Source organism: Emys orbicularis, chromosome 10, assembly GCF_028017835.1.
Source record: "Emys orbicularis isolate rEmyOrb1 chromosome 10, rEmyOrb1.hap1, whole genome shotgun sequence".
Classification (NCBI taxonomy): domain Eukaryota; kingdom Metazoa; phylum Chordata; order Testudines; family Emydidae; genus Emys; species Emys orbicularis.
Window position 1 is genome coordinate 2,592,322 of NC_088692.1, and position 13,403 is coordinate 2,605,724.

Consider the following 13,403-nt stretch of genomic DNA (forward strand, 5'->3'; position numbering starts at 1 on the left):
CGCCAAGTTTTCCAAAGGAGACTCCAGCGTCAACATCAGCAGAACATGCTACAAGTGAAAAAACTTGCATGCGAGGGTGCACAGACATCTGTGCACACTTATGCATTTTTGAATGCAAGTACCTTTTTGTGTATGTGAAGACTTGTTCTGTGCACAGAAGCCTGCACACAAGATGGGCACAATTCAGAAGGCACCTTTAAAGATTCCTCTGTAGGTATATTAAAAAAAAGTTATTTATATGTAAAACCCTCTCTGTTTACAGGGCTCATGCTCAGTTGGGTCTGCTGGGGAGTTAGATTAAAACCAGCAGGGTTAGGCCTCGTATCTTCCCATTTCCTTCAGCGTTTGCCCAGTGGGAGGAGACCAGAAGACTGAGGGATTTAACACTGAGGCTAGAGCTACATTGGATATGAAATTGCATAGCTTTTAGCAAGTAGTAGTAAAGGCCCTCATATTACCATGCAGCAAAGCTGGCTACAAGAAGGGGCTGCAGACGTGTATACTATACTGCTCACGGGAACAGCCAGGCAGGTATCTCTGCAATTTCATCTACCCATTGCTTAATGCTAAAATTAAAAGGCATCTGAATAGGTGTGTGCGCACAGAAGCACTGTTAGAGCGATTGCTTGGATGACTGAATTCAATTAGCAGACACTTTCATGCTGGGCAAAAATGTCAAATATCATTTTATAAACACATTTCATACACAATTCCCCACGCTTGCTCTGGCTCTCCTTCCCCGATTGTTGTGTTAATAGATACGGATCTGAATGGTGCAAACACCAAGGAGGGAGAAGATTTGAAAGGAAGGGGATGAAGTTAAATAAAAATAAGATGTTCGCTAAACTTCAGGAAATGCTTCCAGAGAATGGGCCTCATTCTTTTTAACCTTCCCTCACAGGTCAGGTTTCCTAAACCTCTTAGAATTTGTTGTTGCTCTTCTCTGGACTCTCCCCGGTTTGTCCCCATCTTTCCTAAAGGGCAGCACCCAGAGCTGGACACAATGCTCTACTGACGCCTCACCAGTGCTGAGTAGAGTGGGCCAATTAGCTCCTGTGTCTGATATAGGACCTTCCTGTCATTACCCCCCAGAATAATATTAGCTTTTTTGCAACTGCCTCACACTGTTGGCTCATATTCGATTTATGATCCACTCTACCCTCCCCCAGCAGTGCTACTGCCTGACCTGTTCTTCCCCATTTTGTAGTTGATTTTTCCTTCCTAAGTGAAGTACTTTGCCCTTGTCATTATTGAGTTTCATATTGTTGTATCCACAAACTGATCCACATGTCTTATAATTCACAGAAACACTCCCCCCCCTCCCCCCGCACATACAGGGACAGCTCCAGACACCAGTGCACCAAGCACATGCCTGGGGTGGCAAGCTGTGGGGGGCGGCGTGCCGGTCGCTGTGGGGGCGGCAGTCAGGGATCCTTCGGCAGCATGCCTGTGGGAGGTCCGCCGGTCCCGCGGCTTCGGCGGCGGGTACGCCAAAGGTGTGGCACCGGCAGACCTCACGCAGGCATGCCGCCAAATCCACGTTACCAGCCGGACCTCCCGCAGGCACGCCGCCGAAAGCCGCCTGACTGCCGTGCTTGGAGCGGCAAAATACATAGAGCCACCCCTGTCCACATATACCCACCCCCTCTTTCTACCTCCACATATTAAATAGCGGGGTATTACAATGAAATCACATATTAAGACTCCGGTATTTTCACAAAATCTGCAGTACGCTAGGAAGATTGGACGGCTAAAAGATATGCCTGTAAGTTGCTAACCTTGTGGTAGGAATCACTGGGCGAAATTCTATGGCCTGGGTTATGCAGAAGTTCACACTAGATGATCATAATGGCCTCTTCTGCCTTCCTACATAGACTAATTATCTACATTAACAGCATTTTGCAAACCATTAGCCTGTTTGGCGCTGGTTTGCTTATTGTATTTCCCTTCTCCCTCCACTTACTAATTCATAACATTCAGTAATTAGCAAATTGACAGTAATTAGTGAGTTTCTCCCATATAGAAGAAAGCTTCCAACCAAGACAGCAATAGTCTGACAAATGAGGTTTTTCCCTAGGCACTTTAGCTATTAGACAGGTTGTGTTGTGGATTCCTAGATTCCAAGGCCAGAGGGGACCATTGTGATCTTGTCTGACTTCCTGACTAGCACAGGCCAGAGAACTGCCCCAAAATAATTCCTGTTTACACTAGAGCAGATCTTTTAGAAAAACATCCAACCTCAATTCTCCATCACCAGCAATTTTTCTACCCACCCCATTCCTTGGTAAACTGTTTCAAGTGTTCGCTACCCTCCCAGTTAAGATTTATGCCTTATTTCCATTCTGAATTTGTCTAACTTCAGCTTCCAACCATTGGCTCTTGTAGACCTTTATCTGCTAGACTGAAGCCCATTATCAAATATTTGTCCCCCACGTAGGTAGTCTGGACTGTGATCGAGTCACCCCTGCACTATCCAGAGGAAACAAAATGTGCCTCTTTCTTCAAAATACACACCCACAAAACTGAAGTCCGCATGGGCCAGAAAAACAGCCTCCCGTTCTGAAAGAAAGCAACACTAGGCACCTTGGGAAGCTCTCCCAAACAAAACCTAGCACGCTGGATAGAAGGTTTATCTACAACTCAACTGCAAAGTTAGGTATAAGGCCAGTTCCACTCTACAGCCTTCTGTTGGCACAGGTCTGCCAGTCAGGGGGTGGTAAGGTGCGGTCTCCAGCCAGCATGGACGTGTCAGCAGAAACCCATCGCGTAGACACAGCTATAAAAGCAAAGTTGCACTTTTCCCGGTGCCGTTTGTTTCACTCCTAAGGGAGGTTTTACTCAATCAGTGCAGAGTGCAGCTTTTCCTGTATAGCCACGTGCACACTGGAGTGCTTTGCCAGCGTGGGGTTACCAGCATTCTAATACCGGTATTGCACTCCGTGTACACACCATCGGACAGTATTTATCCACATATTCCCAAGCACCAGTGCACTGTACATGGAACAGCATTTGCTAAACACAGGGGGGAAAAGTGACCAGGAGAGTAGCTGAGTTGCCAGCTGGCCCAGGGATAAAGCAGTCCCCACGGAGCTGCATGCTATAGGAAGCAACACTCGAAGCACTGCTATGTCAACGTTTTTTAAAAGTTACATGTTTTAATGTATTTACACTTAATCCTCCACTGTGTGGAGGCCCCAAAACCTCAGTTCTGCCAGGCTCCTCCTTTAGCCCTTACAGCCATGGGGCCTGTACTATTCAGTGGGGGGCATGTAACTGGCAGGTACTGACACCAGCTAACCCAGGGCCAGATATAGGAAGAGCCTAACCAGACCATTTGTAGCCTTCAGCCCTTCGGCAGGACACCGGATCTGCTGAACATGTGACAGCTGCATTCGCCTCTCCAACGCCATCCTTCTTATTCACCAACCAAGTCATTAAAACCGAACATACTCCATCAAGGGCCTTCTTTGAAACTGAAGGACCGGGGTCAAGTACACTTGTGTTACACAATACCCTGAAGTATGCTACTGACAGCGCGGAGGAGTTAGCACAACAAATAAATATTCTCAGTGCACTCAGTCGAACCCAGCCAGGGACTGTTGGTTAGTTTCACATGGCAATATTAAAAAGAACTTGATATCCGGGCACTGATTGGTGTGAGAGGGGAATGCAGTACGATCACATCTACACAGCAAGGGGACCGTCCGCCCTGTTCCTGCCAAACCCAACGGTCAAAGCCCAAACACTCTCCAGCTCCTTCCAGCAGACTATGACACAACACAGCTGCTTGGCATTTTTCTTTCATTTGCTGTGTCAAAGAAAAAGCAGCTCTCACCAAGCTGGCAACAAGCTCATCAAGCTTAAGTCTCTTCTGTCCATGCAGCCTGATAGATGTACCTGAAAAAAAACCTTTCAGCTAGTTCCCCTGCTCCATTCCGGAGTATGAGAGAGGATCCCTGTTAGCAAGTTAGAAGGGAAATACAGGCTGAACTGAGAGACTCGCTCAGGAGTCACCCGGAAGTTAACCGGAGAAGCCTCATTTCCAAACAATGGGCGACCCTGCCAAAAAAGCAGATGAAGCGCACGACCCTGCCCGTATGCACGGGAATGCATAGCACAGGGCACGCTCCCAGACCGGTGCAGAGGAATTAGCAGAAAGGGAATGAGTCTGTAGCTAAAAATAAGGCTCACGTTATTTAGCATCAGTGTAAGCAATGGGCTGGGAAGGTGTGAGGGGATCAGGAATGGGATGGGCCTTTCACCTCTAAGTCACTGGCCACGCTGGCAGTGACGAATTGTTTAGTGGCCTGCGTATCAAGAAATATTCTTAAATTTAGATGTGCATGTGCATGCAGGACAGTCCCCAGCTACAGAACCTTGGCTCCGGAGCTCCAACTGTGGCAGCTCGTGCTTCTAGGTCTGGCGGTCCCTGGTTCAGGTGCCTGTGTCAGCCAAGAGGGCAGCTGTCTGTCACACCCCTACCACAGAACTCACACGTCCCCTACTGGCATTTTCAGGACTGAATGGGCCGTGAGAATCCTCCACTCAGCTATAGAGGGGCTCTCTCCACAACAGGGTTGTGTCCTGTTGTCCTACATCCTCGGTCCCTGGGCTGGCTGCAGAAGGCGCAGGCAACCCTTCCTCCTGGCTATGTGCAGGACTGAGAGGTAAACTTGCCTTTGTAGTCACATCTGGAGTAGCCACATATTGGGGAGCAAATCCATAGACAGTGTATCAGGGTCCAATGTGAGAGCCACCCTCCCTCTGATGTCCAGACAGCATCAGGCTCTTAACCCTTTCTCCAGCACTTCTCAGCCCTTCCCAGCCAAGGCTCCTCCCAGCCAGCTCCTGACTGGTGTAGACAGCCCCATTTAGGGTGACCAGACAGCAAGTGTAAAAAATCGGGATGGGGGTGGGGGGTAATAGAAGCCTATATAGGAAAAAGCCCCCCCCAAATTGGGATGTCCCTATAAAATCGGGACATATGGTCACTCTAGCCCCATTCCACCTCCTTTCCTGACCCTGGGTCTCTCCTGTCTTCTCCCATGATTAAGAAGCAGGGGAGCTTTATATAGACAGTTTCCTGCAGGACACATGACTAGGAGCCAGCATGTGACCTGCCACTACAGCTCCATTTGTAAAGGGGCCAAGGTGCTCTGGGATGTGTGCACATGCCTCTGTTAGATGCAGCGACAGAGCCCTTCACGGGAAGGGCCAGAGCCCCATGACATGATGCAGAAAGGCACCTTTTATAAATCTCTGCATGCAATCTAGTTATTCCCCACTTCAGATTGTAGTGGCAACAGAATGTATATTTAGCCACCACATTTGGTTAAACTTTAGCCTCCTGCTCCCACTGTTTCTATTTTTAACTAGCATTCTCGTCATTGTCGTGTCTCCAATTCAATCTCCTTTCTTGTAGCAGTTGCTGAAATTAATCAGTTTCCATGGTAAAAAAGTTAGACCTTCCAGCCAGGCCTGAAGTGCATTGGCAAAATCATTGCAGGGAATCTTTACATGACTGCTCCATGCCTGGCTGGGCCTCACACTGCCCGTCTTCCTTGTAGACATCAGGATTCACCAAGAAAAATGTAAATCATTCATTAAGCCACCACTATGGTTTCTCAGAACAGCTGTCTTTAAAAGTGGCAGATTTTCACACTATAATTGTTTTATTATTTTTCAGTAAGTAATTATACTGGATATTGTTGCCTTCTCAACTTCATGTCATTCCTTCCTGGGAAAGTTACAGTGATTGGTGCAAGGCTGACCATGCAAAGCAAAAGGGAGGTGTGAAATTGATTTAAATGTTTTTTTTTCTGGGGGCAGGAGAGGGTTTGACAAACATGCATAATTGTAATTAAATCTGAGGGCTAATATTGTGATTAAGATTCTTGAAAAATATGTATTTTTTTCTGGTAAACACCCATGGCATTAAGATAATCAGGGATGACTTTGTATATTAATGACCAAGAGAGTCTAAATTGTAACAGAGGTGAATTCTCATCAAATATTGGAGTAGTGGATAGGGCTAGCACTTTTAATAGTGACTGGATTGTGGCATGATAATCAAGATGATGAAGAGGGGTCAGGATCAATAGTTTCTTTAGGGCTCAGAGGAAACCCTGTAGATTAGCCACCCACTAAAGACAGATTTTTAAAAACTACAACTCATCCTCTGACAGTTCATCAGTGTGACAAAAGATGAAATGATCAGCTATTTCAGCTAGGGTAGATGTTTAGGAAGTATCACTAGGGCCAACAGAACAGTCTGTGAGGTCTTCTATAGCATGATTCGAAGAGCTATTTTAGCACTTAGAAGTGTTTGGCAAGGGTTAATTAACCCTTGGAACTACAGGTTAGCCAGTGCAGGAGGTATCTTAAATATGAACATTTTACAGATGGGGAAACTGAGGCAGTAACTTAGTCAAGGTACCAGAGGCAGATGGGATGACAGCTCAGGTTCCCAACCCTCTGCTCAAGCCTCAGCACTTCTTTTGTGACACTGAGGTGGTTTTCTCTCAACCGGCAACAAGTGACCACCTATCTGAAAGGTCTTTATTATAAAACCTCAAAAATATACAAATAGTTCACATGACTGTAATAGTGCTGAAATTCGAGGGTCATGTGGAAGGGCAACATTTGCACTGGCTAAACGATCATCAGCCAAAAGAGTCAGCGGAATCTCTTCTCAAAAGCTTTGTTGTGCATACAAGAGACAAACAGAGTATTTATTGAGGGGCAATTTGCATTCAAGATCTGCCCCCAGGATTAACATTTCAAGCAGAGGTTGAAATTTTTACTGCCAATCTGGCTCACCAGTGTCTCCCCCCCATGACTTCACATTGCAAACCCATAAACAGGAGATCAGCTGCTGAATTTACTTACATCAGAAGCAGGACCTTTATCAGCACCCGGGCAGGAGAAAGTAACAAATTCATGGCACCGCTTGTGTACAACGAAGCAGCAAACTGCAAAGAAAATGCAGTGAAAATGTCAATCAAAAGGTAAATGAAAAGCTTGTAACTAGTTACATCAGGATATGAGGCTTTTCCACAGGTGCACTGAAACATGTTGGATCATTACATTTCATTTTCTATTTCTTTGTAAGACATGCCTAATTAGCCTCCTATCAGAGCAGTTTTTCAAAAATGTTGTTTTCTATCAGCAGTCAGAATTAACAGCATTATTCAGTTATTTCTCAGCAAAAAGACGCCCACAACTCCTAAGGCAGGTCACTTTTCGACGAGACCATGGTGGAATTTAAGAACAGCTTGTTGCATGATATCAACAGAGATCGCATTTCAGTGCAACTTCACTGACGTGAAAAGCTGAATGAACATCATAAACAACTAATGGAAAGCGTGGATCACATCTACATCCACTTAACTTAGCATCACTGATGTTGGATGCTCTGAAGTTACCTCATGTATAAATCATCCTGCCATGCTCTGACTCCTACCTCTCTCAAGGTGAATGTACACTACAGGAGAGAAAGAGCATCAGTAGATAGACAAGAGCTGTACAGCCTAATGGAGATTTAGCTTTAAAGGGGTAGGCAGATAATAAGTTTGTGGGAGGAAAACTCTCTTCTCCAGTGCCAGAGGCTCAGTAATTTGCCATACTATGAAAGCAGTTGTCCCTTCCTCTTCTCTATAGCTTTTATATTTTACACAAGGAACCCATCCACAGATTCAGGGCCTGTGTGTGGAGGTCTTCCCTCTAGGAATATCACAGATAAATAAGTCACAGGATGCCAAGGCCAATGTTTTCAAACCCGGATGCCTAAAATTCCATCTACGTGGACTGATCCAGCAAAGCACTTAAGAACATGCCTAACTTTAAACATGCAAGTCACGCCATTGAAGTCTATGGGACTACTCGTGCTTAGAGTTATGTATCTGCTTACGTGGTTTGCTGGATCAGGGCTGTATATAGGCAGCGAAATCAAAGTGGCCTGGCCAATTTGCTGAAAGTCACTTTGATTTGGATGCCTAAATACTAATGTAACTGTAGACACCCAGGGGTGAAAGTGTTAGCCTCAGGGTTTCTGTACAGCTCCAAGCTATATACTGGCTTACTGAAAATAACGGATATTTACTCCCATCTTACAAACCATTCACACCAGCATCTCTTGAAGAAAAACAAAGACTTAAGGGTACTCTGAGTCAGATACCTAAGGTGCAAAGACTGGCAAATTGTGAAAGTCAAGAAACCAAGATGTCACAAGGCATTAAGCCCAGAGTTCAATGTAGTATTGCAAACAAGATTAGGTGATGTAGGGGGGAGCGGAAAATAATAGGCTTGGAAGTATTTGGCTGTATTGTTAAAAGCCCACGTGTTTAAATGATTGCACTTTACAAGAGCACAGATGGCGTATAGAGGGGTGGGTGCTTAGTGGTGCACCTTGTGTGGCTGGGCCCTACATTTACAAAGAAGGGAGCTTTTAAATTCAACCACTCTTCTCTCTGCTCAACAAATGCACGTCCCTAACAGAACCACGTGAATAACTACCAGCAGACAACTACCACGTGACAACTACCAGCAGACAACGTGAAGTGAGACTCCTTCTGCTTCCAGATTGCACTTTTCTCACGTTCATAAAGGCACTGTGGAGAGTGATCATGAATATTTGAAATTTGAATGGTGTAGCTAAGTCCTAGTCGTCCAAGAAGTCACATGACCGTGTTTCTGTTCTGAGCAGAATGAGCATTCAAGCTTAAACACACCACCACGTGCGGCTGTGACGGCCATCATCCTGGCTGACGATCCAGGGATTGAACCAAGGCTCTGGAGAGCTACATACAGCCAGGAGCTGCTAGAGATTGAGCTAGAGAGCCCAGGCTTTGTAGGTGGGGCTATAGCAGACTCATGGCCACTGCAGACTGAGCACAGAGGGGTGTGAATCTCGAACATGCACCAGTAGCTGTCAGCAGGGAAACAGGCTTCTACCACTTGAGCTAAAGGCAAAGTCACTAAGCTTGGAGTCAGTGGCAAGCTCTTCTAGGGCCTGGTTACAGAAAGCAGAAGGAGACAGTCACATACCTAAGGCAGTATCTTACACGGGTACTTCCTATGCAGACTGGTGCATGCCCACAATTTAAAACTATAATGTCTGAATTTGTACCCTCAACACTGGGATTATTTGACATTTCACAGAAGAACCAACCCACAACAGAGCACACCGCTGAAGGATTTGAATGAGTAGTTGCAGAAATTGTGTATTAAATCCTTCAGCACAACCAGTCACCAGCAGTTCCTGGGTTAAACAAGACAAGATGCCCAGTGAAATGCTGCTTGGCCAAATGCACCCAGTCTCCTGTGTCTTCTCTCCCTCCCATCCTCCCTCAGCTCTGCACTAGCTACCAGGTATTCCATAGGCACGGTGATCTCTCTAGCGCTAACTGGGGGCATAAGTAGAACTGAACGGCAGCTGTTAATAACTTGGCACGGTCTCTGGCTAGTGAAGAACTTGTCTGGGTTAAAGGCTACTTTGACGACGACTCTTTTGGCCACATCACATTAAAACGCCATACCCCTCCGCATGAGCCTCTTTCTCCTAAAGCACAACTCCTTCCCCCGAGCAGCTTTGAAATTAAATTCAAGAGCAAAAGAAAATACATGGTGCAAAAAGTTCAACAAGTTCAACCTGGAAGGTCTGAGACAGAGATGGGAATCACTGATGTGTGCACATATGAAAATGAAGGCTTGATTACATGGGTACAGGACATCTTTTGTAGGCACAGAGCAAGTGAAACCTGCAGCTAAACTTCACAGTCCTCTCATTGTAGCGAGATGTAGTGGGCCGTGTGCTCTTCCATTTCCCAACGTTTCATTATGAAAGAAGTGAAGGTAGACAGGTTTTTATGAGTGGCAAAATTACTGCCAGTAATTTCTTCCCCCCATAGGAACTTGGATTGGCTCCTCCGTGCCCTACAAGTATCTGTCTTCTTGAACCACTGAGCCTCCTTCACAGTTTCTCCTCTGCTCTCTGTTACTCATCTGCGTACAAAGGCAGCACAATCTGGGAAGCAGGAAGGAAAAAATTAAGAATCTATTAGCAACGCTCTCTCTGAACCTGGGTACAAATTAAAATATGCCTCCAAGACACATTCAAGTGCAGGCGCCCTCCGGATGTTGCACGATGAAGGGTAAATTCCCTGGTGGCTTCTTTAATTTTTGCTTGGACTGTTACCAGTGAGGTTGTTACTGGACTGAGTGGCCCTTCGCTGTACCACTTTCCCCACCACCCTCCAAATATAAAGGAAAAAGTAAAAACTCTGCTGTTGAATGCAAGCTTCACTCTGAAAATCTAGAGGGCAGTCAGCAGTGCTCTCTGCCCAATACTGTGCTCAGGGTCATCAAATCTAATTCATGCCTTGCCTGGCTCAAGGGAATCCACACTATAAATTTGAGTCAAGTAGTTTGGACTGAGCCTATATTCAAGATGTACAGGAATGGTATTAAATGTCACTTCTTATAATAAGCTGATAGCATTAGACTGCTGACAACAAAAGCAGTGCTTGCCAACAATGGACAATAAAAGACAGAGCAGCTTAAAAAGACTGGATTAGAACTGAGACAATGAAAAGATAAAGCTGTAGGTTGGTGCTTTAAGTTATTAGTGTCCAGTTTGTTAAATGTCTTCAATTCTACTAAGGGGCTGGCTTCAGTTCACTTTCCTAACAAAAGCTTAAACTGTGTATTTCACTTCAGCTCTCCTCAACTGTTAATAACGTGAAGCTGGATATTCAGGTGGGGACTGGATTACACAGACTTGACAGTATGTCATGGAACTTTTCAGCTTTATGAAGCTGCCCCAACTCAATTCTGGCTGAGAGCTGCAACTCCCTAATAGCTGAGTGCTCTATATGGAATGGCTGAGTGGTCTAAAGGCTAGTTCCTAGTAGTATAGTGCCCACCCACCTACCTACCTACCACCCCTATGTGAGAAGCCATTGAGACTGAATTCTCCTTCAGAAGGTCGGAGCTTCTGGTTGGGTTGAAGCAGCCTGGCAGTATGGTGTGGAGAAAATACCACAGGCAGCCACTACAGCAAAGAACTTGGGCTATGGGTCGAGGACTCCAGTCTCCATCAGGCAACTTCAACCTGCATTAGAACTTCTTGATCTTTTGATACTGAACTCGCCAGCCCAAATAGGAGGTTCTCTTTGCTGCATGCTCCCCATTGCTGTAGACGCCCTGCCGGCCTCAAACTGTCCTCCCCACCAACCACCCCATTCAGCTTCAAACCATCAACTTAGCGCACCTGGTCATTCTCATAGCACTCATCCACACAAGCCAGGAGAGCCCCAGCAAGAAAGACAATGGACTGGGGCGGGCGCAGCTGCCCTCGCCTTCACTGCCTCTTTCCCTGACTAGTCGTTAACCCTCCCAGTCTTAGGGTGGAGTCGTAAGGAAATAAATAACGGGAGATGATCTAATTCCCTTCCCTGATTCCAACATGGGTCACACAATTTGGCCACGAATTTGACTTTTAAATGTTTCCCACTGTTTTGTTTGGGGTGTTTTGGTTACTAAGCCAAGATGGATGAGTCTAGGATGAAGTGATGAGATCCCTGGCCAGGAGGAAAACGACACAGACTTGGGGAAATGGATTCGCATTTGGAGAAGAGCAAAGGGCAGCAGCGGAAGCTGCATTTACAGAGAGGCTTTAAAAATAAGATAAACTTAAAGGAAAGTAGAACCCACGGGTGCACCCACGAGGCAGAGAACTCAGCCAGAGCAGGCCTCTCGCCTCTTTCTGTGCCAATACGCCGCCTCCAGAGGAAGAGCTCTTGTTGGAATTCCATGCAATGGCTCATCCCAAAGTTAGGTCTGAGCTCCCCCTGCTGCTCCGCAGGAGGAAGTGAAAACACCACTCCTTTTCCAGAGCAGGAAAGACCGAAGTAAACTGAGGCAGCCATGCTGATCCCACTGTATTGAAAATAGCGGGGAAACGAAGTGAAAGCTGTTTGCTGGACAGACCAAAACGAATCAGCAACAGAAAACCAGAAAGTGACCCAAATTCTAAGAGGATAAATATGAACAAGTTAAATGGCAAAGCGATTTTCACTACGTAGTTGACAACATTGAACCGGCTTCCTCTACTGTCAGATGCACCTGACTTCTACAGAAGAGATTCACTCCCTGAATCCTGCCCACGGAGCAGAGAGATTCTCATCCAGACCTTCACTTGCATTTTCCATTTCTGCAGCTTCCCCCTCAGCCCCTCCTCACCCAACCCTCACCCTGTGCATCCACTAAGACCATCTTGCCAATCAGATCACAGCACCTGCTCTTCGAATCCCTCCCCTGGGTCTCTTCACTGCCTCAAGATTAAGCATCTTGTCCTGGCCTCAAGAACCTGTGAAAGTGCCCCCCTCCCTGCTTACGTGACCCAATCCCTTACCGAGTGCCCCTCCAACACCAATGGCCTGGATCAACCATTTGTCAACATCTCTCTCCGTTGCTTTGCACCCCACTTGATATCGGGATATGTTTGCGCGAGTGTGACGAAGTGGGACTGTTCTTAATGTTTCCTCTGAATACTGTGTGGGTGCCTCAGTTTCCCCTATGCATCCCTGCACCCCAGCGCTGTCCTGTGTGTATGGAACCCCCTTCCAGAGCAGACACACCAAACCTCGACCCTCACAGCTCACTTCTGATGCAACACAAGAAATGAGTCAGACATTTATTTATATATATATATATATATATATATATATATATATATATATATATATATATATATATATATATATATATATATATATATATAGACACAGAGGCTGCTCCACCACGCTGTGCCCTCACCTCTGCTGAGTGATCCTCCCACTGCAGACCCTGCTCTTCCTCCCCAACTCCTTCCCACTCTAGCCCCTTCCTCGTGCCGTGTCTGACGTTGGATTTTAAGCTCTTTAAGACCACCATCATCCCGGTCTTGCTTTTATTGTGCGGCACCTACTACATTTCTTGGGACTGCGAACGCAACCACTAAAACGTGGCTGGGCAAAATGACTAACAAGCCAGAAAGATTTCAGCAAGAGAAACAGACTAGTCTGTCTGTGCCAATTTAGCCTCTGAGTAACGTTTAGTCTTGACGGAATGCCGGAGCAGATGGCATCTGGCCTTATGGCCTTTACCTTTGTGGATACAAAAGGTAGCCTCATTACTGGACATGGGGAATACCCCAATTTCCATCACTAATGCTGGTTTAACACAGCTTTTCATCCAACTTATTACATTAACATTCATTTCCTCGCTAGCTCTGTTATAATGTTCATTTACAATGTCAGACACATGGGTAAGAGGCTTAAAGATCTCCTGATAGATTAACGAGTTGGATGGGAGTTTTGGGAGTGCTTCTCATTTGTCCTAACTCTGCTACAACCCCAGCTGTC

General features: G+C 46.0%; 1 protein-coding gene across 2 annotated transcripts in view; it reads right to left on the reverse strand.

The window, feature by feature from the left end:
- Positions 1–13,403, reverse strand: part of PRKCB (protein kinase C beta) — a 235,831-nt gene that overhangs the window by 135,533 nt on the left and 86,895 nt on the right. For both annotated transcript variants that reach the window (XM_065412808.1, XM_065412807.1), the window contains exon 3: positions 6,889–6,971. In XM_065412808.1, coding sequence (XP_065268880.1) covers positions 6,889–6,971 — 83 coding nt within the window. The remainder of the gene's footprint in view (positions 1–6,888; positions 6,972–13,403) is intronic.